Source organism: Rhamphochromis longiceps, linkage group LG17, assembly GCF_057381845.1.
Source record: "Rhamphochromis longiceps isolate RC_006_pf linkage group LG17, R_longiceps_female_GT1.1, whole genome shotgun sequence".
Taxonomy (NCBI): Eukaryota; Metazoa; Chordata; class Actinopteri; order Cichliformes; family Cichlidae; genus Rhamphochromis; species Rhamphochromis longiceps.
In genome coordinates, this window is record NC_140573.1 from 15,767,894 (window position 1) to 15,795,828 (window position 27,935).

Genomic DNA, 27,935 nt, shown 5'->3' on the forward strand with positions numbered 1-27,935 from the left:
CTCTTCACTTGTTAACACATTTCCATCTTTTTCTATCTGGTAAGTCTTCCCTACCATCCAGAGTCAGTTTCAACTCCTTCCTGAACCTTTATGTCCATTAAAGTCTGCTCCAATCACCACTCGCTCCCACTTCATCCAACTTACTCTAGAATTCCTTTCTCTCTTCTGACTGACATCTAATCTGTGGTGCCAATGCAGTGGCAACATTCAACATTACCCTTTCAAACTCATGATCTTGTCTGACATGCTTCACCTCCACAACAATATTCACATATTCTTCCTTCAAGATTGTCTCTAATCCATTTCTCTTCATGTCTACCATCTACAAGCAATTAGTCGTCCTAGTAATAAATACATCAGCACATATATAAATGAAGATTTAAGGGTAGCTTTTGGTTTTGTTTACTATAATTCTATAAAATTCTTTGTTCTGATGTTAAGTCTTGCATTAAATGTAACAATTTTAGAGTAATTTTAAAGTATTCAAAGTATCTACAATAGATATGACAGAAAGGAAGCTATCTGTATGTGCTTTTGCATAGCCAGAAGCAATAAAAACTAAATATGTGACTGGTTATTTATACTCGGGTGGTTTGACGCATTAGTGCCAAATCCAAATGCGTCATCCAGCTCTGTCTGAGAATATTACAAACACTATGTACCCAATGCACGCCACAAATAGTGTAGGAAAATGAGGAATGAATAAGACGACAAGGAGATGGGCAGGGTGTGGTTACAAACGGCAGTTAATCTTACTCAGACCTCTAAATTTGGCATTTTTCTGGCTGTTAAGTCTCTTGTCAAGCGTGTGTTCTGGATTACAGTCCGGAGGCTCTGTACCAAGAACAAATATGAAGCTTGCTACAAAGATGTGAAATCACAACTCCTACTTGGAAGACACCCGAGACGTGTCTCTAGATGCATGAATTTGTGTTGTGATGCTGGTCACGAGCTGAACTGATTGGAGCTTCTCAATTTCACCTGCAGCTTTAGTCACAGCAGAATGTGTAAAAGAGAGGTAGAGAAGCAGGAAGAAAGTGGAGGCAGATCCAGGCTTTAATCTCCCCCATTCACTTCTCCAGGCCCTCCCCCTCACCTCTCTGACAGATGACAACTTTATTATTTCAGATGGCAAATCCAGCCAGTTCCCCTAAGTCTGTTAGAGGATATGTGAACGGTGCTACAGCCACAAATGTGAATATACACTCTCTGTACACTTACTGCCATGTTCTTGGACTAAATGTCTTAAATGCAGGGTATCTAATCTGTATAATTTTATGTCAACTGAAATATGTCCAAACCATGAATATAGCAGTGAGAAGTGTTGTACTTTAAGAACTAAATTTTCTGCAGCTAGAAAACAAATGAAGAGGAGAGGCAAGAAGAGTTGAGTGTGGAAACAAAGCGGTTTATTTACCGGCCAATCTATGTTCCTACCCTCACCTATGGCCACATCTTCTAGACGGTGACTGAAAGAATGAGATAGGCAGACAAAATGAGCATTCCCCAGACACTGAAGGGTGTCTGGGTTCCGTCATAGAAAACAGGGGAAGAGCTTGGTTCTTTGGGAGGGACTCCTTCACACTGAAAGACCTCCTAGACACCCCCTACGTGAAGCATTTTAGGATGTCCAACTGGTAGAGAACCCGAGGAAAGACGCAGAATATGCTGAGGAGATTATATCTTGGGTTGGGTGGGCGTGCCTCCATGTCTCTGTAGGAGAAGTGGCTGAGGAGAGGACCACTCTCAAAACAACAGTAGCTTTACCCACCTCCTGTTATAACCTTATAACCTTCTTTGCAAGTGGCAACCAATCAAAAAAAAAAGACAACAGTGTCATTCAGCATAGGAAGAACTGAGGGGAAAATGTGAACATAGTGCCTAATACTGGCCCAGCCATTTTTTGGTAATTTAAATACAATGTGAAGCAAGCGGTCACATTTGTGCCCTTGTTATACTCAGATTACAATGGTGGAAATTAAGTCTCTTTTAAATATATTTTAATTAGGAAAATGTATTTGACATCTGCTTGTGAGAGGAAAACACTGAGGCAGGCTCATTCAGGCACATTATAAATTTCCACGGTGGTTGTGTGAATTGTTAGTCCTCTTTGAACTTCAGAAGTTGTTGAACACACAACACATATACCTGTTCGATTGATGGACATGTTCGCTGCTACGGTGCGGGACAGCTTATTGGCTGACACACGGTATAAGGACCCACGAATCCAACACATGCTGCTTCCTCTCCACTGCTGGGTGGATGACGGGTGTCTGTCGTGGGGAGCTCGAAGACGGCTCTGAAGGAAACTCCTTAGAGAAAGAGGGATTCAAATAAAAGAAGAATAGATGGTATAAGGAAACATTTGAGGAAATCAAATTACTCCCAATTCTGGTTTATTGCTACTTGGAATTATCCACTCAGCCCAGTTAATACACTGTAAAATTTTCATTCATGCATTGCTTTGAGCGAAAACCATCTGCTAGAAGACTTTCCGCTCACCCTCTTTCTTTTACCCATCCTTTCTCCCCAGCTCTCTCAGTATAACCCCTCTCTTCACTTTATGTTTCCCATCCTGTAGTCCCCTCTCTCTCTCTCTCTCGCTCTCTCTCTCTCATGTCACAGCACTCTGTTAAATTGCTCCTCTAATGGAAAGGACGGTAGTGTGGAAATGGAGAGAATTGAAAAGAGGAGAGAAGGAAATCAATGAGATAATAGGCAGGGCAGGGGGCCAGAGCAGCACGGTTGGCCCCTACACTTGAGTGTAGAGATCACACACACACACACACACACACACACACACACACACACACACACACACACACACACACACACACACACACACACACACACACACACACACACAGAATTACAACACATTCCTACTATGGTATGTATAGTACACAAAATCGCAGGCCTCTGCACACAGGTTCAAGATTCAGGAGTCCCTCGGTTGGCCTGTGTATGTGTGCGGCATCTGTACGTGCGAGTCCACAGTGTGTGTGGAGCTTCTGGGTGGTGGTGGGGCGGTGCAGGGGTTATGGCGATAAATTGCGCTGTCCTGTCACTTCTATTTGGGGCGGATTGGGCTAGTGTGTAGGGCGCCGCTGGAGGTAATTTGCTGCCGTATTTCAGATGGGCTGGAAATGGGTTTAGAGCGAGAGTTCATGCCTCCCATTACAGAAAAGAGAGAGAGGGTTACCCCAAACGCATGGCGCGCACAAAACAACTGACATGGATGCTTAACACGTGCAGAGCTGCTGCACTGCTGCAAATAATATCAGCCATCAGCTGTGTTCACATGCACGCTCTATTAGACTGTGTGCCATAACTCAGCAGCACAGACACTCAGTTTCACTGATACAAGATCAGTGGACGCCCTACACAGGGCAACTGCAGCCAGGGGAGCTGTAATGGAGGCTAATGTTGGAGCACTGACTGCCACCCAGGGAGGCTTAAACAAGGACTGGGTGGCCTAGGGAGCCACAATGGAGGTTAATGGGGATATGACATGAACAGTTAACACAGACGGCAGTTAACCCTGACACAGGGCTGCAGTCAAGGGGTGACGTTAGGATATTCTCTCACCGGGTTCATATGTTCATACAAGTCTAAGTGTCAGAGCAATCGTCCCAGTGATTTCACATGTCTGTGCATGACTACTTTCATGTGTGCCGTCCCCATCACAGAGCAGTTCTTCCCTTTGGCACAAAAATTATAACTGTTTGATGTACACACCTCTAATCTTGCAAACTAAGATCTGTTCAAGCTTTGTTCAATCCTTATGTTCATTATAATAACAGTCATGTCTATAAATTGTAATAAAGAGGGAACCCCAACAATCAGATGACTCCCACTGAGCAAGCACTTGTGGACAGTGGGAAGTAAAAACTCCTTTTTAACAGGAAGAGACCTATGGCAGAACTCAGCCAGGCTCGGGTAGGGGTGAGAGGAGGAAGATGGATGCAACTCTGCAAAGCTAAGCCCTGCTTCCATGTTGTCTTTAGAAGGAAGAGGTTGTGTTCTAGAAACACTTCCAAACAAGCCATACATATTCAGTCTTGTTCTAATTGTTATAAACAGTTATGAACTTTAACTCTTAACGTGCTAACTGAGTCAGAGATTTAGATACTGGGTTTTTCTGCAATTTATTTCAGCACTGCTTGGTCTGAAGTTGGGGTGAAGACACTGGGATGTCCACTCCTGGGAATATTGTGTCATTGTGTTAACACACACACCTGAATATTCTATATGAGAAAACTACAAAAACTCTTTCCTTTTTAGATAAAGGTGCCATATTTACTGATACTTAACACACATGCCGCCTTTGATAACACAGCATATGGCTGCTATTTATCCTCTTTTTTTTCTTCTTTCTTTTAATTCCTATGAAAGCAGTCAGGCTACGCATTAGGGCTGCCACAAACGATTATTTTGATAGTCGACTAGTCACCGATTATTTATGCGATTAGTCGACTAATCAGATCATCATCCACTGGACGTAAAACTACAGCTTATTGCACCAGCAGCATCTGCTCTTATATAACTATCATTAGCTTACAGCTTTAAGCTTTTAAGGTGCTAACTAAAAATAAAGACAAGATGATAGTTTATTAAATTTTAATGAAATTTGCAGATTGTTTCGGTAAAGTTTAATAAACTCCTTGCTATCTAAAATATAACAGGACACCGGAGTATATTCTCCAGCATCTCACGCTTCTGATGATCAGCTGTCTGCTTGACATTTATTCAGCTGTGTAAAAGCTATAACTTTAATCTCAGCCAAACCGATTTACTCAGGAACAAATAAAATACTAAAAAAAAAAAAAAAAAAAAAAAAAGCCAAACAACAACATTTTTAATTTATCTAAGTGACTCATATATATTTAACCTGAGTCGCGAAAGATGGCGGTGGGTTTGAAAACAATTTGCCGGGAGTCCGGTGTTCTCACGGCGCTAGTGACCTAGCCCCCGGCTAGCTATCGAGCTAGTGGGTAACAGACGTCTCCGAAAACGTCGGAGCGCTTTTGAAAATATGTGGTGTCCTGATAAACTGAGCCGATATTTGAGGTTTACACAGCTACATTCTCGCCTGAAAATATGTTAAACGTTTATTTTGTGACCCAGAAAGAATAATAAGAGTAATATTAAAACTAACTAGCTACCGCCATTGTTGGAAACTAAGCTGGGCCGCGCTATGAATTCTGGGACACAGCTGCTTCTTCTTCTTCGGGGTTTAACGGCAGCTGGCATCCTTGTACATGCTGTGCTGCCATCTTCTGTTTCAGTCCGTTATTACACTCTTAAATCCTGCTATTATTCCTGCGTCTTTTGCGATCTTACAAAGCTTCAAACGACACGTCGACTATTAAATCAGTCGTCGACGATTTTGATAGTCGACGTAATCGTGACTAGTCGACTAATCGTGGCAGCCCTACTACGCATATAGAATAGTTGCTACTGTAATAAAGTGCTTTTTGAATTTGAATAGTTTTTTCACAGGAGTCCATTTAAAAAGATTCAATTAATCTACAACATTGGAGGAGGAAAATGTTGCTGGTGCTGAAGTTCTGAAAAAGCAATACCATTTTCTTGTGATGAAAATATTAACTAATGAGTTACTTTTAAGTAGGCAGCACTGTGATGTAACAGATTCATTTTTGATGAGCGTAATCTTGTGTGGGTTTTATAATTCATCTTTAAGGACACTTGGGGGTAATGTAGTCCATTCTCAAAGCTGAAGACTGGGATGGTAAACCGTCTGGCAACACCAAGACAAAACATCTCAAAAGAACGTCTTTTCTTAGACAAAATGAGAGCAGCTCTGAACTGCATGCACACACGGAAGTGCACATAATGAGTCACACTGGTTCACACATGGCTTGTTTATACACAAATAACATAATAGTAAGTTCCAGAGAACACAAAAAATGAAGCCAGCATTTAACTGCAGTTCTTTAAATGGCCACTTGAGGCTCTCAAGGCTTTGTCACAGGGCTGTCACTGGGGATGTTGCCGGTCCAGCACAGGGCCTGCTAGGTCTCACCTCTGGTAATTTGTGTTTGTGCTGTTGGTGCTTCTTGGAGCATTTTAATGACATATTCTGACAAATAATATGACTTGCTATGGTAAGGCGATAAAAAGAAGTTATGCTTCAGTTTTGGTGAGTGAAATTGTTTCTATTGGTCCTTCCTTCATAATAATTAGCAGCTATCTCCATCTGTACAATGCACTTATACAGCCAATTGATGCAGCTCACAGATCCGATGACAGCTTACAAGGCGGCTCAGATACTGTGACAATGAAATAATCCATGCCGGTCTTTGTTCACTTCACCATGTGTCAGCAGCAGCGCCCCTTTGTTAGTGGGAGAGCTTAGATAGAGATAAAAATCTGTACTTTGCAGTTTTTTTCCTGCCTGCAATACCAACAAGTTTTTTTTGTGATTAGTAAAAATGATTTCAAACTGTGGTTTGAGTTTACATTTCTTTTTCATCTCTCTCTCTGCACAGAACTGCTAAAATCTCAAAATATCATTTTCCGGGGTGCGTAAAAATGTGATTATCAATTTCTCAAACCAACTGAAAATAAAATTTTCTTTAAATATCTTATAACTAGCAGAACAATAACAGTCAAAACCACAAACAAATTAAAATTACACAGACATAAGAGGAGCTCAAAGAGAATGGGGAGGCGTTTTTGCTTGATTAATTTATAGGACAATTAAATTTACTTTTAGATTGAAGTTCTACAAATTAACAAATTTGTTCAGCCCTGAAGCACAGTTTATGTAATCTTTACACTTTTAAGTGTGCTAGAAAGCATAAAATAAAGATTGGAGGTCACAGACAGTAAAAGATCTTAAACTCATCAAAAAAAACCTGTAAAAAATATGGTGTGAAAAAACAAGAGAACTAGAGGACAGGGCAAGGCTACAAAGAAACTCTCTTGAGACCATCCAGTATGTCTGACTCTGTATATGTGTATGCAGGTGTGTGTATGTGCGGTGCTCTGACCATGCAATGCACAGATAAAGGAGAGCGCGATTCAGCACTACCGGTGCCGTTGATGAATGATCCGACTTTTGTTTTAGTGACAAGGAAGAATTTGGAGGGTCGCGCAACTGCTCAGAATAATGCTGCCCTTGTCTTATTTGTCTGCAACCCCAGCATTAGTAAGCTCATATTGGGAAACAGTTACCCTTGAAACAGAGCACAGCAAAAACAGTTGTCTGGCTAATTCTAACCGAGAGCATTGCTTCTTCACACTTTTAAAGGAAACCAAAGTAGCCGAGTTACGCATCAGGATCCTTTCAAATCCAACGTAAGGGGAACTGACTGTAGTGTAGAAAGTAACAATAAAACATATTTATTGAGAACTCAGCATTAAAAAGCAGCAGAAGAGAATCTTAACACACAACTGTATGGTGGGAGGTGGATGACTAATGTGATAAGTAATGAGCAAAGGAATGAATTGCGGTATAAAGCGGAATGAATGGGGTGGTGAATGCAGGAAAAGAAGAGAGAAGTGAAGAAGAGGGAGCGCTGCTTCACTTTATTGCCCAGTCTCTTACATCCTGTACTGATCAATACTGAAGCACTAAAGGAGATGAGCGCTGGACCAGATGTGTGTGTGCACATATATATATATATATATATATATATATATATATATATATATATATACATATATATATATACACATAAGTATGTATGTATGTATGTATATGCATGAGGGCCTTAACATTTATGCCAGAAATAAAGAAGAGAAAGATGGAGGCATTTGCAAGACTGACATGAAATTTTATCAAACAGAAAGACATAAAACACAAGAAAGAACAGCAACAGAGCAAACATAGGGGGACAGAAAATTAAAGAGTGGTTCGCGGGGAGAAAAATAGCAAGGGAGATGAAAGGAGGGTTGGGCTGTAATTTATCCTCCAGAGTGCATGCTTTACAGCTTTCTTAATTCAACTCCTGATACTATTAATGGAGTTAATGTTGAGATTATATCTATTTTCTGGTGGTGGAGCCTGAAATACTGCAGGCGATTCCCCCGCCCCTTCAAACTGTCACCCAGCTCTAAATCACACACCATGCCTGTTATGGCTAAAACTAGGAGAGAGAACGGTATGTTGGGCAGAGGCAACCTCACTTCCTGTGGGCCTGGGAGCAAGACATCTGTGCAACTAAATGGACGAGAAGGACAAGTTTAAAAAAATAAAATCAGTTTTACCAGTCACATATTTACAGATAAACTGTTTTTTAAAACCAAAAACTAAGTAAAAGTAGTTAAATTAAACTCCTTAAGCAACCCCCCCCCCTTCTCAATAGAGGCACCATCATCAGCCTCAAAAAATCCTTAGGGGATGCAAGATGCCCATGAAGCAGAATATTCTCAGTGTTGCAGGTGCATGTTTCAGCTTTAACACTCTTAGTACCCATTCTAAAATGTGTCACCAAGAACAATTTTCAAAAGTTTAAACAAGTCAATGCTAGGATGGGTGATTGGAACAGAGGCCAGTGGGAACAATAATAGTATCCAGGACATCCCCGTGCTTTTAATTAAGGCAACCAAAACATTGCTCACAAATCTCGGCCTGGAACTCAGTGACACTTTGACTCTCAACATATATGATACACAAAGTTCACCTTTATTTTATTTTTGTTGGACAAGATAAGAAATGTTTCTCAATGACTTTTACCAAACCACAGATAAATGCGCCTACAAGTGCGTGCTATTTAGGCAAGCTTTATGTTCAGTCCTTGAAATCATTTTTGTTGAATGCAGACAGAACTTTAGGGGAAAATGTGTTTAGATTTTTTTCTTAAAAAACAAAAAAATATATATATATTTTTTAATATATGCATATCAGTGAATTAAGTCTTAACAAGAATGTCAAAAATGAATTAAATGGTACCACATCACTTTTAAATATCTAATCAATGGCTTTTCTCTACAGGTTATCTGAACACATTGGGATCCTCTGGACTACTGAGCGGTCAGGTACGGTATGTATGGTATGTTTTCTAAGATGCAGCTGTGGCAGGCAGAGATAAGAGTTGAGAAGGTATGAAGCGAGACCAACGGGTCTGATAGGCCAAAGATGAAGAGGAGTACTCAGTAGTTAAGAGCAAAGAATATGAGCTCATGCTGCACTCAATAGCTTCAAATTGATAAAAGTGGTGGTGGTCTTTGGAGTTAAACAGATAGATAAAGCATAAAAAAGGAGCAGGTATGAGGGTGGGGTGGGGGTACGAGTCTCCCTGGGGACCCAATGGGTCCCCCTCCCTCCCTATCTCTTTCCTCACTTCTACACATGTGGTGATATTTCACAGGATGTCAGGGGGCTCAAATTGAAAATCCCTTGATGAATCAATATTTACTGCAGCAGCTAAATGAATAGTAATAAGTCACCAGACGCTGAGTCCAGCCACAGTCCAGGGTCTTCTGTTTCACCAAATCTGGATTGCACAAATTAACTCTGCTCATCATCAACACACAAAACAAATACACAAAATTATTTCATTACAAGTGGCTACGCGAACAAATTACAAGATCGCACAATCTAAATGACAAAGACAGCACTGTTGAACTTACCAACAGTGACAGCTGTAGACATATCGAACTCCTTTCTAGCACTACAGAGCAGCATGAAATCTGTTCACTAAGGTCTGTGACACACTATGTAATTCAGAGGCATAAAGTTGAACTTGATTCTTTCTAAACTTTGTTATGTTAAACTGAAACTTTTTGCATGGGCCAAACCTTTATTCTTTCTATGTGTACAAAACAAGTTAATCTCATATACTGCAACAAAGAAATGAAGCAGATATGTCATCTCGGTTTCAAACCACCCCTAATCTAACTCTTAGGAAACCAGAGAATTGAATTATGGTTTATATTTAAACTGTTCTTCCAAGTCTTGGCAAACAAAAAACATAGGACATAATCTTACACACATAAAAAAAAATATATCACATTCTTTATTCTTTAGATCTTAGTGTTAGGCGTCTTAAACATGCATTCTTGAAACTGGCCAGCAGGGGGGAACCCACTAATTTTAAAACGAGGTCTGACTGTGAAGAAGTCTATGAGAAAATGTTTCTTGATTTTTTTCTGAACTGCTAGTTTCACTTGTTCTTTAACATAACATGTTAATTTTGTAAATCCCAGTCGCATTTAGAATAAAATACACAACCTCACCCAACCACCATCGCCCTGGGAACCAAGGCAACAACATAATTGTGGAAAACCTTGGAACAACCATGTTTTCAGGGATTTCAGTGTTTAAGCTAAGCTTACAAGTCTCGGTTATGAAAAGATTATTCAAGAGTGAATTTTTCTCAGTGACAAAACCTTGGATATCACATCACATAAAGAGGAGTTTGACCTCCTCTTAGCACCATATCAAAAAGACACAAAACAACCTCCATTCTCTTTGTTAGAGGGCTTAAAATATGGGTGCTGCAATGACTAGCTGATTAACTGACATAGCTTTCTGGCTCCAACTTTTCAAATGTGGTATACAATGAATCTATTTGAAAACACCAATAAAGAGATCTCTTTGTGACTCTGGAAATGAAACAGTTTGCATTTTTAATGACAATTTTGATGGACAAAAAAAGATGAATGATAAAACCAGTGAGTCCAATTAACATGCATTCACTGTGAACTCAGAAGTACTAAGACAAAGATGAAAGATTGATGAATGAAGATAAAGAAAAAGTGAGAGATGAGGGCTGCAATGACATTAAAAAAATAAATAAATAAATAAAAACACCCAACCACCCAGCTCCCTCTCTCTCTCTGTATCCGTCTTGGATTTGATGTGTTCCCTGCTGGTATAAATTAATGTGAGGAGCACACTATTGTAAATGGTTTATTCTCTGGGTTATCTACTGTGTAAAAATGAACACCATAAATTTTCGACCCCTACCACTCATGCTACACATGACTGTAACATAAAAGACAGGGATTCACTCTGCACTGAAAGATATTAGAGATTGAATCACATTAAAGCCAGACCTGAGGAAGTATCTGATAACGTGGATTACCTGGCAGACTGGAGCCTCTTGGCACGCCAGGAAAGGGCTGGGTTGTAATAGCGGGTCTGCATGGCACTGGAGCCCAGATGGGTCACCATCTTGTAGCGTGTCCTGAACACCCTTTGGGAGGCGGGGTTACGATGGGAGGAAGAGTTGGCATCTATGGGCAGGGATGATTAAGAAACAGAAGCCAGAGTTAAGCATCCAGGTAGTGAGTGTGAACAAATGCACATTGACATCATTCTGAATGCATAATGTGTGCATACACACACATAAGTTTGTCTGAGAACTCTGGCAGGTGTGCTCTTTAATAAGCTTCACATATAAAAATGAGAGGGAATAACAAAGGCAGAATTTTTATGAGTCTAATAAATCATATGCTCTGTCGCCTTCCTCGCTGCCATCATTTCTCCTACCCAGCCTCCCTCCTTCCTTCTCACTTTAAGTCTCATTCGTTATATCATTTTACAAATCCATCAGAGAAGAGGCATAAGAGCAGTGAGATCGGAAAGGGGGTTGGGGGGCTCTAGTGTTGTTATTTATTTATTTATTTGACTGTTTATCCGTCAAGTTATTTTATGATGGCCTAAGCTGGCTGACGCACAGAGAACAGAATTTGCATTGAGGATCGCTGGAGTCCCTGTTCACATCAACATCAGCCACTACAAAGGCCTGTGCACTGAAGGTAAATTGCAAAGACATTGTGAATACCTCTAAAAGGTTTTTTTTTGTTGATCACACTTCTGTATTCTGTAGTTACTGGCAGTCGTTACTAATATGTCAGATAAAGTTATTTATTTCATATTCTGTATAGTTTTTCATATTTATATCCTGTTCATAGCCTGTACATAGCTTGTACTCACTACAGCCTGTACATACTTATAGTTATAGAATATTCACAACATACTTCATACCGTGTACATTATAACATACCATAATAGACCCATTTCTGTAATATACTCATATATCTATATTATTGCTAATATATATTGTAATATATCTATATCACTAAAGCACTTCTGGATGGATGCAAACTGCATTTCGTTGCACTGTACCTGTGCATGTGCAATGACAATAAAGTTGAATTCTATTCTATTCTATTCTATTCTATAAAATGTATTTTTCTGAAAAACGACTTACTTTTTACTTTCCTTTTATTATGAAAACCCAATAATGAATAATAACAGCAGGGGTTAGTGTCAAAAATGTAGTAGTGTATTCTAATTCATGGTTGTGCTGTAGTTGGTTCTTCATTTTAGCCTCTGCCACTGAGAAGAGAGAAAATACAACATAAAGAACTTCTTTGCAGAAGCCTGAAGCTGTGTTAAAATAATGCCACCTGCAGACTAAAACCACTGTTTGGGTTACTCGTCTGTACATTACGAGTGAGTCTTTGACGTGGTCAACGTGCTGGTGTTCACATTCCTTTTCAAGCCAACTTTTCAACCAGTCAGCATTGTCAATGGTCTCATCACAGTCTGCAGTCTAACTCTAACCCTACCCCCCACCACCACCCCGAGATCTGGTATTCATGATGAGAGAGTTGGACTGCTGCATAATGTCTTCTGCAGCATATCTCAAAGATTCTCAATGCCGTTGAAGTCTGGAGTCAATTGTGGCCAAGGATTGAGTGAAAATGATGTTTTATGGTCCCTGAACCATTCTTTCACAATAAATTCTGTCATTGTCGTCCTGGAATATGCAAGGGAAGAAAAAAGAAAAAGTAATCCACTGATGGAAAAATCTGTTCATTCAGTACAATTAGCTACACTGAATATAGACCTGAATCACTCTGTAATAGAGTTAATCTAATCAAATCACACTGGTTCAATTCTAGCAAGAGACACAGATCCCCCTTTGGCAATACGTCAGGAAGGGATAAAAGTCTGCCAGTTCAGACATGCAGAGCTACCCTTTGTGGTATCCCCTTGTAACTGGGAACAGCTAAAAGTGGCTTTATGTATTTATATGTTATGCAATTGTTTTTATTCAGAAGAGTGAATTCAAACAAGTTTGGCTATAATCTGGCTTGCTTTTTATGTTTGTCACTGTGTTATTTGTTGATCTGTTTTGCTTGTTAATGCTTTGTTCTTAACCTTTCATTCTCTTTTTGGATAATTATGAAGCACTTTCGACAACACTGATGTTGTTTTTAAAATGTGCTATAGAAATAAATCTTGATTTGATTTGATTTGAGAAGAAAAATAGATTGAACCTGGCTTTTGTTGCTGAATTCAATTTTAGCATTCATGTGAAATCTACTTTTCAAAATAAGTTTTTTTGAAATTCAGTGTTCAAACTGGTTGGATGACAGTGGCTTAAATACTGACCAAAATCACTGTGATAGCAATAAGCAGCATGAAGAAACTTTGTTTGACCTTCATCAAAAGTTCTTTGAGCCCATCATCTATCAGGCTACAAAAACACTTTAGTCACTTTTATTTATGACCACATGTGGTCATAAATAAAACTCAGTCAAACTGGTAAAACTCAGTTACCTACACCCATTTTCTTTACGTTTTAATCACTGAGTGCAGCCATGACTGCCTGTAGAAAATGAGGATTTTCTAACTTTAATGTTTTTTTAATCTGTTTCTTCTTCACAAATTATGTCAAGTAATTTGACAGCAAGCATGGATTTAATGGTGCTAATGTTAATGATATTTGAAGAAAAAGCAACAATCTCCCACTACCACAGACAAGAAAAAAAAAAGGTTTAATGCAACATGAGTCAGTTGCTCAGTGTATTCAATCAAACTATTAAAGAAAAAAGAAGTCATTATCTGCACTCTCTTCCCCCTTCTACCAATCATTCAATGCAGTGGTCAGCGACAGCACTCAGTCTTCCTAATGAGTAAAGAAAAGAGTGAAGAGAGGTGTTAGAGGGGGGAATTAGGAACGAGTTTATGCACTCAGTGCAGAACTCATTTCCCATCACCTCTTTTACAAGTCTTTAACTGCCAGTTGTTAGGATTGTTGCTGTTTTAATTAGCGCCCAATAACAAACCGTGACTGTCACAAGGTCTGTGGTGAAGAATAATGAAATGATTCCATTTCCACTTCTACTCATTCAACCTTCCCTCTCTCCCTCTCGCCACACCTCCCCCTCATTCTTCGTCCTGTTCGGAGATGCTGGTTTCATTTGTCAGCCATGATGCAGCTCTGGATCAGCTGGAGAATTTATCTCAGACACACATTTACTGTTCAACAAATCACAGGAAGGGGGGAGGCAGGGGGCTGAAATACTGACAACAGGTTTACAACACGATCATAGACACAAGCACACACCCTACATTAGTACACCAAGCAGTTTAAGTTTGTTATTTATTTATTTTTTAAAAGGTAGCATTTTTTCACCATCCCTTTCCTTGCTAGAGGGTGCAACAGGACATGACTGGTGTGTTAAAAAGAAAAGAAAAAAGGCTTTCACACTGTATCAACAATCAAATTGTATCAATAATACATGTAAAGAATAAAAAAAAAAAAAAAGGTGATTCTGTTCAACTGGATGCAGGGTTTTCAGTGGGAAAAATATTTCATTACCCACTCTGTGCCAGCTGACTGCAATGGAAAAAAGATTTATCACGATATGAATTATTTTATATCACGATAACGATATATATCACGATATACCACCTGACCTGTGGTCATCTGGAAAGTACGCAGTCTGTAAACAGCGACAATAGAGGGTGCAGTCTTTGTTAATGAAATGGATGGTTGCGCTCATGTAGGGCGTATCTCTGCTCGTCCATAAGTCAGTCATCAAGGCATAATGCACGACACTGCAAACATCCATCTCTACTTTGGCCCGGCATGCGTCATATAAGCAAGGCAACTTGACTTTACTGAAGTGCTTATGTACCTCGGATCAAGGACTTTGACGAGGTCACGGACGGATGTTGGGGAATGGAGCACGATCTTACTTTAAAGCTCAGACTTAAATCTTTCCTTTTTGGTAATGCTTATGGGCTAGTTACGGATGGCTGCTGGCGGCTTCCCCTGATGTACTGGGTGTGATTTTTTTTCACCGTCTTAAACCAGTATCAGTAATTATTAAACTATGTCTCTAATATAGTCTGTATTTTGTCTCATCTCCCTTTGCTGTCTCTCCTCTTTTCGCTTTTCACTCCCAATCAGTTGCAGCAGATAGCTGCCCCAGTGTGAACATTGCTCTCCTGGGGCTTTCTTCCTGTCAACAGGGAGTTTTTCCTTCCCACTGTCACCAAGTGGTTGCTCATAGGCTTTTTTTCTCTCCAATATTGTAGGGTCTTTAGTCTTTCAATATAAAGTGTTATGGGTATTATTATACTGTTAGCAATGCAATAAAAATATTCTTTTAACAGGTTTTCGACCATAATACATATATTTTTTTATTAAATGATTCAAGATGTTCAATAATTAAACAACACAGACCAATCATTTCTGTGTGTGTAGTTACTTCTCAGAGATCCATTCTGATTAGTGATTGCCCTGTTGTAAACAGGAATTAAATTTACTTTTGTCATGTCAAAAAACTAAAATATCATGACAAAACTGAAATAAATTAAGTCAATTTAAAATAAGAGAGAGCGAGAGCGAGAAAGACCTAGCTTAAAAATAAGACAGTACAAAAGGTAGCCCTAGAGGGGGAATATGGGTGGGGGTAGTCATTTGTACAGGATTAGTTGCCTGGCTTCTAGTCACTTTTTCTCCCACAATCCATCTGTACTCCAGTCTGAGCTATTTGGGCATCCTGGGAGATGACAAATAGGGCTTGTCAAAGGTGCTGCCACGATTCCCACCCTGCAACCTCATACACCCACTTTCACCTACCTTCCCTCCCAACTAACACCTCAATGTGTCTCTAAGCACTCATTGCAAACATCATGACATCAACCGTGTCCAAGATGCTGTCGCACAGCTGTTCCACTCCTGCTGTTGTTTAATGACATCTATAGTGAGTTGTGCTGTTGGTGTTTTCGTTTGTGTGCATGTCAGCAGGGATGGATGGACGGTGTTGCTCTGATTGTAAACCACTGCAGGTTGTGTTGGTTGAGTGGCTCTTGGAGCAATGGGGTTTCAATCTTCCACTATAGGACCATGACCAATGAGCATGTGAACACATACACGCACACACAAACACACACTTACTCACATACATACACCTGGGGTCTCCATCTTCCCTTAATAGACCTCTGACAGTGGCCTGCCTTGCAAGTGGCGCCCTACACTGTGAAGCCACCATTTGCAGACGCACGCAGCTCGTATCCATCCATCCATCTCTCACTGACTCGCTGCTGTGAATCTACAGATAATCTACTCTCGTCACCTCACGCTGCACTCATCGCTCCTTTTGCACGTGGTTTGCCTTCTAGTCAGAGCCACATTAACTATATAACATAGTTTTCCACTTGTCCCTTAGGATACTCTTGTTTAGTGCTTCTGGCCCAGTACAGAGGTGAAAGTTTGTTTAATGACAGTATATGTCTACCTAGTATAATAACAATGCTACTTCTATCCCTATTAAGTAGACCGAGCATCAGGCATGACATGACCAATTACTGTATTTATTTATTTTCTGTCAATCAGTTAAAGCAACCAAGCAAACGGTATCACAAAGTCTGTGGTTTTCAAGCAGCTTTAGTTATGGTTTTTAGACCATTACACTGAATTTGCAATCAATTCAGTTGTTCAGGTGAAATTCAGTCATTTATTGTCGCTAAATATGTTAATAAGTTTAAATGTGGTTTTGTGCATTTCAGACATTAAGGTATTTTACGACCCTTTGACAACACTGATAACTCATTTAGACACATCCCAAAACGGATAATTGAAATGCTCGTAGTTGAACTATATACCATATTGAAAAAACTAAGAGTAAAAGCAGCCATCAGAGAGGAGGGCTAGTATTCAATATTAGAATAACACCAAACCTTGCTAAACAGACTTACTTTTAATTTTAAAAGCTCTTGCTTAGGTGTTTTGTGTTTCTTGCTCTTTGGGCATTTGGCTCGTTGTTGCAACGCAGTCATGAGAGAAACGGGATAAATCTTAAATAGACCCATAACAATTTGCATATCTACGGCATTAAAATTTGAAAATTTGAGTGAACCAACACCTCAAACCAGAAATCAAGGTTTTTTTCCCTTCACTTCGTCCCTCTGATTATAACAGTCCAGCAGACAAATTCACTTTTTTCATTTTAGATCCCACTTCATCAACATGAAGAGACAGATCACTTAAGTGGATCTGAAAGTGTTGAGCTCAAGTTCTATCCTTAAGATGACTGAGCCCCGTATCATAGACTAGACTTTAAGAAAACTTGTCTTCCATGCTCTTTTTTACACTCTATCCTAAGCTCAGCATCCCGACAGTGCACCACTCTGAACCTCCAATCCTGCATCCTCTTAGGGATCACCCAGCAGTCTGCCTCTCCATACCTGACGGCTAATTCCAGAGAACAGCAGTCTCCTTCTGCCCCCTCCCTGGAACTAACCGATGGATAATAAATCTTATTATTGACAGTGCCTGTTCCCCTTGCCATCACATGTTCCCGTCCCCTGGGGCTCATCCTCTGACTCCCACAGCTCCATCTCTCTGAAAGAAGACAGCAGTGCCATGCTAACATCAGACTTAACAAGCAAGTTACCACAATTTAATAACCCACTGGAAGTCAACACAGTTATGATAATATGATCTCTGCGTGTTTGACACCCAGCGACACTCTCTGACAGATGAGCCAGAGACGTCAGAGTTTGATGTCCCGCCCTACCAAGAGAACTGCATTCCATGGTCTTGGAATTACAGCATCTCGTAACTCCCAAGACAGCAGTATCATCCGCTCACAAAGTATGAGCAGAATGTGAGCCCTGTAGGTTATGTTGCATGTGAACAAGTTTAGCATCTTGTTTTAGGAAAATCAAGAAGGGTGGGGAAATGTGCCAACAGATGATAAAAAGTTCACATTTTTCCATGTAACACTTAATACTTGAAGCATTCTCTGTCAGGACAGGCAGAGTTTATCTTTATCCGTTTTTAAACCAAAATTATAAACAGGGTCTATTATGTCCACTGTTTCAGGACATGTGATCCGTGTGCTTGCGTCTGTTTAATGCTTTATATGGATTGAGTAGGCACATTATTAAAACCACTTACTGCTGAAGCAAGTAACACTGATCACCTTGGAGCAGCAAACTGCTAAGAAACCTCTGTTTTTGGCATTTGTGTGGATGGACACCCCTTAGAGCAGGGGCCTTATAGTGCGGCTCCGCGTGGTTTGGGAAAATAAATTAGAAGTATTTGGGCAGATTTATTTAAACCTTGCTGACAGGAGCTATTTCACTCTCTGCTGTGGGGACATCACCTTAATCATTTACAGTCTTTTTTTTAACTAAATTCAAAGATCAAAAAATATTTTAAGAATTCACGAGGATATGTGTGTATTTTTAATTATGTAAATTTATTCTCTTTATAACCCGGGATTGATTCCCATAGATTAAAAAAGTTTTTTTTTTTAAATTGGCAAAAAAAAAAAACTAGATGAAGAATTAGTTCTACAATAAATGTGATGACAGACAGATGGTGTTAACAAATTGCTCTTCAGTTCATGACCAAATTAACACTTGGATACAAGTGGTACAATGTTTTATCTACCAAAGTATTTCTGTATGATGGACCTACAATCTTTTTAGATGAATACTCATGGGCTCCATTAGTGGTGAGTGCCATTAGCAGATGCTGTCAACCAGCGTGTTGGTGATGTCACCACAAAGAGGGGTGTTCAAGGGGGAGAATGTGGTTTGTGGAGTAGGGAGTGTGGTGAGGGAGAGAAAGGGGAAGGCTACTGGCTTGTGGCCTCGTCCGTCATCATAGTGGTGCTATCAGCTGTAACATATCCAGCTGACCTGGGAAACAGGCTGCCCAGAGGAATGGCAATCCTCCCATTCAGCCAAGCAAAGAAAAAAGGGGATAGTCAGGAAGTTTCTGGGAGACTAGGCATACAGCTACGGTGGCAAAGACAAAGGAAACAGCTTACAGTAAATTGTATGTGAGGCTGGGGAGTAAAGATGGAGAAAAGGACTAGGGGCTGATGAATGCATAAAATGAAAGAGAGCGAGAGATGAGGACAGAGGATAGTTAGAGAGAGGACAGTGGAATTTTTAACAAGATTGTTCAAGACAATCTTGAAGAGAGAGAAGGTTCCTGAGTAATGAAGAAGATATGTGAATGAAAGTCAGAATACATGTGTGTGAATGAAAGGGAGACAGGTGGAAAAGTAAAGATGTAAGAGCAGACATATTGAAAAGAGAGAGGAAGAGAGAGGGGTCGAAAATCTAAAGATAGAACTGCCATTCAGAAGGAAAAGAGGAAGAATTCAGAGGTTTATGGATGTAGTGAAAGATCGGAGGGTTGGTGTGAAAGAAGAGGATGCTAGGGACAGAGTGACATGGAGGCCGATGACCTGCTGTGGCCACCCTTCAAGAAGAAGAAAACACAGCACAATCCTTCAGTATTTTTTCAAATGCTGAATAATATTTAAGTAGGCTTGACAACATCCTTGATGAATAATTAAATGTTAATAGCACCTGTGTGTGTCTTTCCAGTGTACATGTATGCCCTTGTGGCCATAAAGAACATTAATAATGTAAATACAACATGGTGAAAACATACATTTCCTGTGAACTCAACCTTGACCCTGACCCCAAACCCGTAAGCTGCCAAAATCTTTAGTGGTGATTGGGACTTGGTCAGGTTCACTTCAAACGCTTCATACGTGTCCCAAGGTACACACACCATGTTACGTTTGGTCAAAGGGTCAAAGTCTGGCTGTCAGTCAACATATCCCATTAGACACATCAAGAAGAAGTGCCTGGGGCTTAGTCCACTTAAGGACTGCTATTATACCATATCTTATATGTGCATGTCTTTGTGAGTATAGAGTAGGTGTATTTGTGTGGGTACTAAGAGTGAGGTTAAAATGTACTGTATCTTATAAAACCCTTTTTGAAGTGCAAACGGAACACCTCTCAAGGGCAACCTAAGATTCAATGAGGCATGTGAGCAACACACATCAACAGCTGAAAAAGCCCACGGCACAGGAAGAAGAAAAAAAAGTGATTGAGTTAAAGAAAAGAATGAGAATGGGAAAGCGAATGGGCTTTTAATCAAATGCTCTTCTGTTTTGGATTTTTATATTGCAGCATTAACCAAGATGTAGCCATCTCCAGGTGTCTGGAAATGAAATATTTTATATCAGTAATACTGAGCTGTCAACATGGTGACAAGATTATATGGTAAGATAACCCCAGGTTCTTCCTGAAGTGTGAGGAGTCGGATCCTGGATGCACAGAGAGTGACCACCAGGACAAAACCACTGTTAAGGTCCTGAGTGGTGAACCAACCCATATGGAAAAGAAATAGTGAAAACTTATATGATTTACTCATGAAAGTGGCCACTTTTTCATTACTTTCATATATTGTTTTAGTAAGTATCCAAAACATACAAGTTTCATTACATAATTTTTCAAGGGATCTTATATCTGTTTTCACTCTTGTATGCTTTTCATACAAGTTTCACACAAGACAGATACAAACTTTATAAAGATTTATATACATCTTTTCCATATGGGAAGGCACCTTGGCAGTGGACAGGGACCCTGCAAAACCTTCCATACAAATCGATGGAGAAGCTTCTATAATATTTGAATTTTCATTAGATTACTTTAAAACAGTTTACTGAACCGGACTGTTTCTCTGCATTTTATATTATTATGTTTTTCAATTTTTTTTGGTTTCTTTCTTTGTTCTTTTAAACCAGAGACTGGCAGTGTTTCTCAATCAATATCTAACAGCATTCTTGCTTTAAATCCTAGTCCCTAACATCAAGTCTATTAGCTCTTGAAGAAGACTACCAGGAGTGTATCCCTTAGGTCATGGGTGACACAAACTAATGGGTGTTTTTGACCATGAAGGTCATCTGGCACGGGCAGACACTCTTTCCTGCCAACCTCAGACTCCCTGAGAGGGGCTCTGCACCTCCCTGGTGTCTAAAAAGTCTGAAAGGTCTTGCTGTTGTGCCCACAAATATCTTGTGCTTCTTATGATATCGCATCTGGAGAAGGACCGGCACTTGAATTGTAAGAGACACGAGCTTGTGTGTGTTGGTTTGACTTAGTTGATTCGTCTTACTGAATGATGGGTTAAAGACACATGCAGGGTCTTGCAGTTTGTCAGTCACTGCACACACAAGAAGCAGAGGTGACTCACTGGTAGAGATTTAAAGCAGTACTGAGGTTCTGGTTGCAGATGCCAGCGTGACGCACATCCATCATGCTGCCGATTCTTTTGGGCCAGTGAGTGATGGAACCCAGTCAGCCGGTTGGACACCGGCCCTCAACTTATGTTTCAGCCACAGAATGAAAGACAAGGAGGTGATGTACAAGCCCACGGCGAGACACACAAGCATCATGAATGTGTTAGAGTTAAAAGAGAAGGGGAGAGAGCTAAGGCTGTGGAAAAAGGTGGTCAGGCTGTCGAAAGGGACCCGGATAGGACAGATAATGCCAGTGCAAAAATGGAGCATTTACAGTAGATGTGCTTTACACTTTTCGCACTCATTCAAAGTCAGCAAACATCAATGCGGGCAAGAGTTTGAAACTTACGAAAGAACTAAATGATGCCTTTCTGCATGTTCCATGTATGGCTAAAAGAAAAAAAAGATAATTGTACAGACACTAAACTTTTACATTTTGGGCTCTTTCATTAACTGAAACTTTTGCAGTTTGTGATTATTCTGTGGATATTACATTTAGTCCTTAGCTAAACTTCAGATATTTGTAGTACAGTTTGATTTTGTAATTAATGTATAGGCATTTTCTTAGGATGCCAATTACATTAACATCTGTAAGCACTCCTATATTAAAATCTTCCTCCTTCTTTTAGGACTTCTTCTCCCTCTATAATAATCAAAGTTGTTAATTTATTTATTTTTACTAAGGATGCTACATACATGAACAGAAAGTGTCCTTGTGTTACTGTAAAGTTTTAAGTATCCAGTAATAATACAGACTATAGATTTACAGATGGCCCTGGGCAATGACAGTGATATTCAACCTCTGACTGTCAAAGTCATGAAGACTGCCTGCTGGGATAATACACAACTTGCATTTGATAGTACAGTCTGGCCCCATGCCATGATCAGCTCAGTAAAGTAAAGGCACTGCATTACCAGGGTGAAAACTAAGGGTTTGTGGGGGTGGGTGATGAGACACAGCCAAGTCTCTTATTGGCTTGCCAATTTGGTGAGGGGAAGAGCCTGAGAGGATTCCACTACCCCATCCTATAGAGAAAACAACCATGTGTTCTATGGAAGACCCCCCCCCCCCCCCCTCCCCCGAAAAAAACAAAAAAAAATAAAAATAAAAAATTGGCCCTCTTGAATGCTTTCCACCTGTAATCATCACCAATCATCACTAAAATTTCCTTTCCTTAGTTTTAATGGATCATTCCTCGCCATGTCTGCGTAGGTGTCCGCAGCTCTGTCTGTCCTTTTTGTGTGCAGCATCCTAACCCACCCATAGCCCCTGCTTCATTCCATGGTGGCATTCTGGGTGCAGCTGCCAGAATCTAATTGGTCCCTCTGGGGCAAGGGAGAGCTGGCATCAGCCTGCTAAAATGCTGATCACAACCAGAAGAAGTTGGCATCTGGTAGAAGCAGAGATTGCCACCAAACCACTGGCATGGTCCACTCACAAATACACAACACAGCAGCAAAAACACTGCTAAAGGTCCTTCAAAGTCACAGATAAATGCTTCAATTCTTGCGTCATGTTAAAATTGCTTACTGAGCACAGCACCAGAGAGTATGATCAGGACCAGCTGAAAAATAAACTACTTTATCCATGAGACATGCTTCACACCAAAAAACATAAAAAATAAATACTGCAACCATCACTATTTAGCAGGTTGTATAGAAACAGATTCCAGTCACTTGATCAGATTTTTAAGTTGTCATTAAGTCAAGTATTAATAATATCAGTAAATCTCAAGACAAGCTCAGTCAGTTATGTCTTTAACTAAAAAAAAGAGAAAAAAAACTCAGAAAAAAACAAGACTAGAAAAGTTCTCTGCAAACAGCATGTGTTGTTACGGATGATGCCTGCTGCAATTAGGTTAACTGTCCTCATCAGAATGCTGTATAAGCATTCTGTTGCTCACATTCGGTGTGCGAGGTAGCATCAGCAAAAGCACTGCCAAGACTTACATGACTGTCGATTATGTTGCACTACAGCATTGTCCTGATTATTTGGGATCAGTATACCATATTATGTACTCTATATTCTACCATATACCTAAATACCAGTGTCAACAAAGTTACAACATTATCATACAAAAGTTACTGCTAGCTGGCTAACCGTTTCTATCTTCCTTTAATTTTGTCGATTACACAAAATGCAATTCAGTTTTATTTGTACAGCGCCAAATCACAACAACAGTCGCCTCAAGGCGCTTTATATTGTAAGGTAGACCCTACAATAATACATACAGAAAAAAAACCCAACGATCATATGACCCCCTATGAGTAAGCACTTTGGCAGTGGGAAGGAAAAACTCCCTTTTAACAGGAAGAAACCTCCGGCAGAACCAGGCTCAGGGAGGGGCGGCCATCAGCTGCAACCAGTTGGGGTGAGAGAAGGAAGACAGGATAAAAGGCATGCTGTGGAAGAGAGCCAGAGATTAATAACAGGTGTGATTCAATGCAGAGAGGTCTATTAACACATGTTGAGTGAGAAATGTGACTGAAGAGGATATACTCAATGCATCATGGGAATCCCCCAGCAGCCTACACCTATTGCAGCATAACTAAGAGAGAATTCAGGGTCACGTGATCCAGCCCTAACTATATGCTTTAGCAAAAAAAAAAAAAAAGTTTTAAGCCTAATCTTAAAAGTAGAGGTAGTGTCCGTCTCCCAAATCCACACTGGAAGCTGGTTCCATAGAAGAGGGGCCTGAAAACTGAAGGCTCTCCCTCCCATTCTACCTTTAAATATTGCTTAGTTATCTACATTTATGTTGTACTGCTAATTTATTGTTGGCTAAAGTCAATGTTTGACATCACAATAATTAGGGTAAGTTTTGGCTTTAGCATTTTTTAACAATGGTTAAGCCAGCTATCTGTAACATAAGAGCATCCACACAGAAAGCAATTTGCTCACTGCACACCACTTTGTTGCAGACAGTTCGTTGCTAGAGGACATTCCAGGTTTCAGTGGCCTGAAGCCTTCTGTCATGAAGCTCCATGCTGTAATAGCAAATCAGCATTATAAAAAAAAAAAAAAAACATGCAATTTTGGGAATTGTTTTTTGTGAACATCATTACTGAGGTAAATCAACACAGGTTATTCCAAACTCTTCACTATATATACACAAACACGTTAAAACAGGAATGCAATAAAAGACATATTCCAGTGTGAGACAGACAAATGGAGGAACAGCAGTAGAATAACTGTCTCTAAAATAGATGTGGGGTCGTGAAATTTAAGTATACAAGCCTAACTGTAGAAGAGCAGCTATGCTATTATGTATCACATGCACAGAAGCAGGTGATACATGCACAACACAACTGATGGTCCCAACCCCATTAAGAAAGCAAGAAATTCCAAAAATGAACCCTGACAGGGCACAACTGTGAAGTGAACACCATTTCAGGTGACTACATGAAACTCATTGAGAGAAGGCCAAGGATTTGCAGCACTGTCAACAAAGCAAAGGCTGGCTACTTTCAGGAATCTAAAATATAAGACATATTTAGAGTTATTTATCTTTTTTTTCTTTGCTGTAAAATTCCATATATCTTGCTTCATATATTTGATATCTTCAGTATGCATCTACAATGTCGATAGTAATAAAAATAAAGAAAAAACTTCAATGAGAAGGTGTGTCTAAACTTTTGACGGGTAGTGTGTATCTTCATTCTGTTGCTCTGGAACAAACATCTGCTTTCTCCCTCTGCCAACATCTTCTTTTCAAAAACCTTTTTATATATTCTCATTTCTCATTTCACTGTTATGCAGATGATTCTACTTTCCTCTTAAAAATAATTCTACAGCCTCTTTAAAAGTTTTGCCAGACTGCCTTGATGACATTAAATCATGGTTGGCATTAAAATGTTTCAATGTAAATGATAAAAAACAAAAAAAAAAAAACTGAGGTTATACTATTTGGACCCTCGTTCTTCTCTTTAGGGGCTGAGAAGAACTGGACTTCTGGAAAAGTCCAGAACTCCCTTCGTAACAAATCTGGGGGTGTTCTTTGATTTATTCAAAAGTGAAGGCACACTGAGCCAGCATGTCTACTACAGCATTCTGCAGCAACATGTCATCCCATCTGGTTTGTGTTTAGTTGGTCCATCATTTATTTTTCAACAGAACAATGACCCGAAACACACCTCCAGGCTGTGTAAGGGCTATTTGATAAAGAAGGAGAATGATGGAGTGCTGCACCAGATGGTCTGGCGTCCACAATCACCTGACCTAAACCCAGTCAAGATAGTTTGGGATGAGATGGACCGCAGAGTGAGGCAAAAGGGTCAACAAGTACTCAGGATCTCTGGGAACTCCTTCAAGACTGTTGGAAAACCATTTCAGGTGACTAAGGCCTAGAGAACATATGGTGACTGTGACAAAGTGGAGAAGCAGTTGTAATTCTCTCCATTTGTCCCATATGTGTTTACCTTTTTTTTGCACATTGTACACATTATTCTGTTTCTATGTATTTGCTATGATTTGCTATTTGTCAAGTAACATTGCTTCACTCACTATCCCAGGTTTGTTTGTGTAAGCGTTTTGTTGCCGGCAAATCAAACATTCTGCAAATTAAGACAAATACTAAGTTATGTTTCTTTATACTTTATTATGTTACAGATTAAGTCATTTGTTCATACTTACTCTGTTTGTCTTTTCAGTCATCATGAGTGTCAGGTGTGGGGAAACGCCCGCTTGGCATTTCCTCATTTTAAAGTCCTGATCATGTCACACATGACATCATCAGGTCAAACCATGTGGAGGGGTTTCTTTTTCCAGAGAGATGCTTCCTTTTGTTTGTGTTAATGTTTAAAGGGATTTGTTGAATGTTTTTCCTTTTGTTAATACTGCCATTTAGTTGTGTAAATGTGCATATTAGAAGTGTGTAGAGGTTTTGTGTTTTTAGATAACCTGAGTAGAGTTTTAGATCCCTCAGTTGAGTGAGTGGTACTGGCTGGGCAATTGGAGGGAAATTGATGGCCCTATTTAAAGCCAGTCTCTACCAGATGCAGGAGAGAGGAGAGGTGAGCTGTGTCACCAGAGCCATGTTATGTTGAGTTTTGTTAAATGAATTGATTTGGGGAAAGTTTTGTTAAGTTATACATTAAATTAAGTTCACTGCAAATAAATTGCTCACCTTGGAAACCCAAAATGTCTGCATAGTCTGCTTCCCTACCACCTTCCTTGACGTTCGAGTGTGACTACTTCACAAATGGTGGCAGCAGTGGCTCCAGGCCAGTAGGTAACAGCAATGCAGAAAGGGGCCAGACCAAAAAAGCACCAAGTGCCAATGGACTCTGCAAGTGAGGAGCCTCCAGTGCTCAATCAGCTAGAGGAAGCAGAGCAAGAGCAAGGTACTGAACTGCATAACCTTGCTGAACTTTCAAACCTCCTGCGTGGTTTTATGAGGCAACAAAGCGACAGAGAGGCCCAATGGGAACTGGAGAAGCAGCGGCAGGAAGATCGCTGGCGGAAAATTCAGCACCAGTTCACTCAGCTCCAGCAGGAAGTGCAATCAGAACGTCGAGAGCATCAGCTGTTGGTGGAAGGTGCAACAGCAGATTCAGAGACACGTTTGAGGCCTACTGCGGAGCATCCAGCAATGCCTCAGTTACAATCTAACGTCATGGAGGCCGCAACAGCATCTCAGTCTGCCTCCTTAACAAGACCACCAGTTTGGAAAGGGCCTAAAATGCAGCCTTATAATGAGGATGAAGACATTGAGCATTACCTAACAACCTTTGAGAGGATCGCAAGCAGGTGCCAGTGGCCACACGAGGATTGGGCATTACATCTTGCTCCACTTCTCACTGGTAAGGCACGAGCTGCTTTTGTAGCCATGGACATTGATGAGATTATGGACTATGTAAAGGTGAAGAAAGCTGTTCTTGAAAAGTTTGAAATATGTGCAGAGACTTACAGACTCCGATTTCGCTCCACTATGTTGGGCGATGGCGAGACACCTAAAGAGTTAAGGACACGCTTGAAAGAACTGTATGATAAGTGGATAGTTCCAAGAGAAAAGTCCAAAGATGAAATAGGTGACGTCATTGTTTTAGAGCAGTTCCTGAGAGTTCTCAATCCTGAACTGTGCACGTGGATAAAGGAGCATAACCCAACCACGTCTAACCAAGCAGCAGAGCTGGCTGACGCTTTTCTTGCAGCCCGTCGGCCACTAAAGAACTATGCAAGTCCCAAACAATTAGCCCCTGTAATAGCAGGTAGGACAGAGAGTGGTAACAGTCAAAAAACTAGGAATTTCAGGCAGGGCCCCCATAATTCCACTAGTAGTCGGGCTAGGGAAATCAAGCAACGTGGGCCTTTAGTGTGTCACTCCTGTGGTCAAACAGGTCACTTTAGGGCAGATTGTCCAAGTCAGACTGTCAGTAACACATATATGTGCTTTTCTTCAAGGGGTGTCGAAGATGAAGTTGAGTCTTCAGCGCCCTCTTCTCAGCATGAGCGCACCACATGCGTTTTTATTGAGGAAAAGCCATGTGTGGCTCTTCTGGATTCAGGAAGCAGCCGTACCTTGGTTAGGCAGGAATGTCTTCCTAGGGATGCTACATTTTGTGGCAAGGTAAAAGTTTGGTGTGTTCACGGTAAT

At 40.3% G+C, this 27,935-nt stretch overlaps 1 protein-coding gene across 2 annotated transcripts in view; it reads right to left on the reverse strand.

Moving 5' to 3' along the window:
* zc3h3 (zinc finger CCCH-type containing 3) overlaps positions 1-27,935 on the reverse strand; it is an 82,595-nt gene that overhangs the window by 24,102 nt on the left and 30,558 nt on the right. For both annotated transcript variants that reach the window (XM_085386222.1, XM_085386223.1), the window contains exons 4-5: positions 11,058-11,208; positions 2,149-2,312 (exon numbers count right to left, since the gene is read on the reverse strand). In XM_085386222.1, the coding sequence (XP_085242348.1) occupies positions 2,149-2,312; positions 11,058-11,208 (315 nt within the window). The remainder of the gene's footprint in view (positions 1-2,148; positions 2,313-11,057; positions 11,209-27,935) is intronic.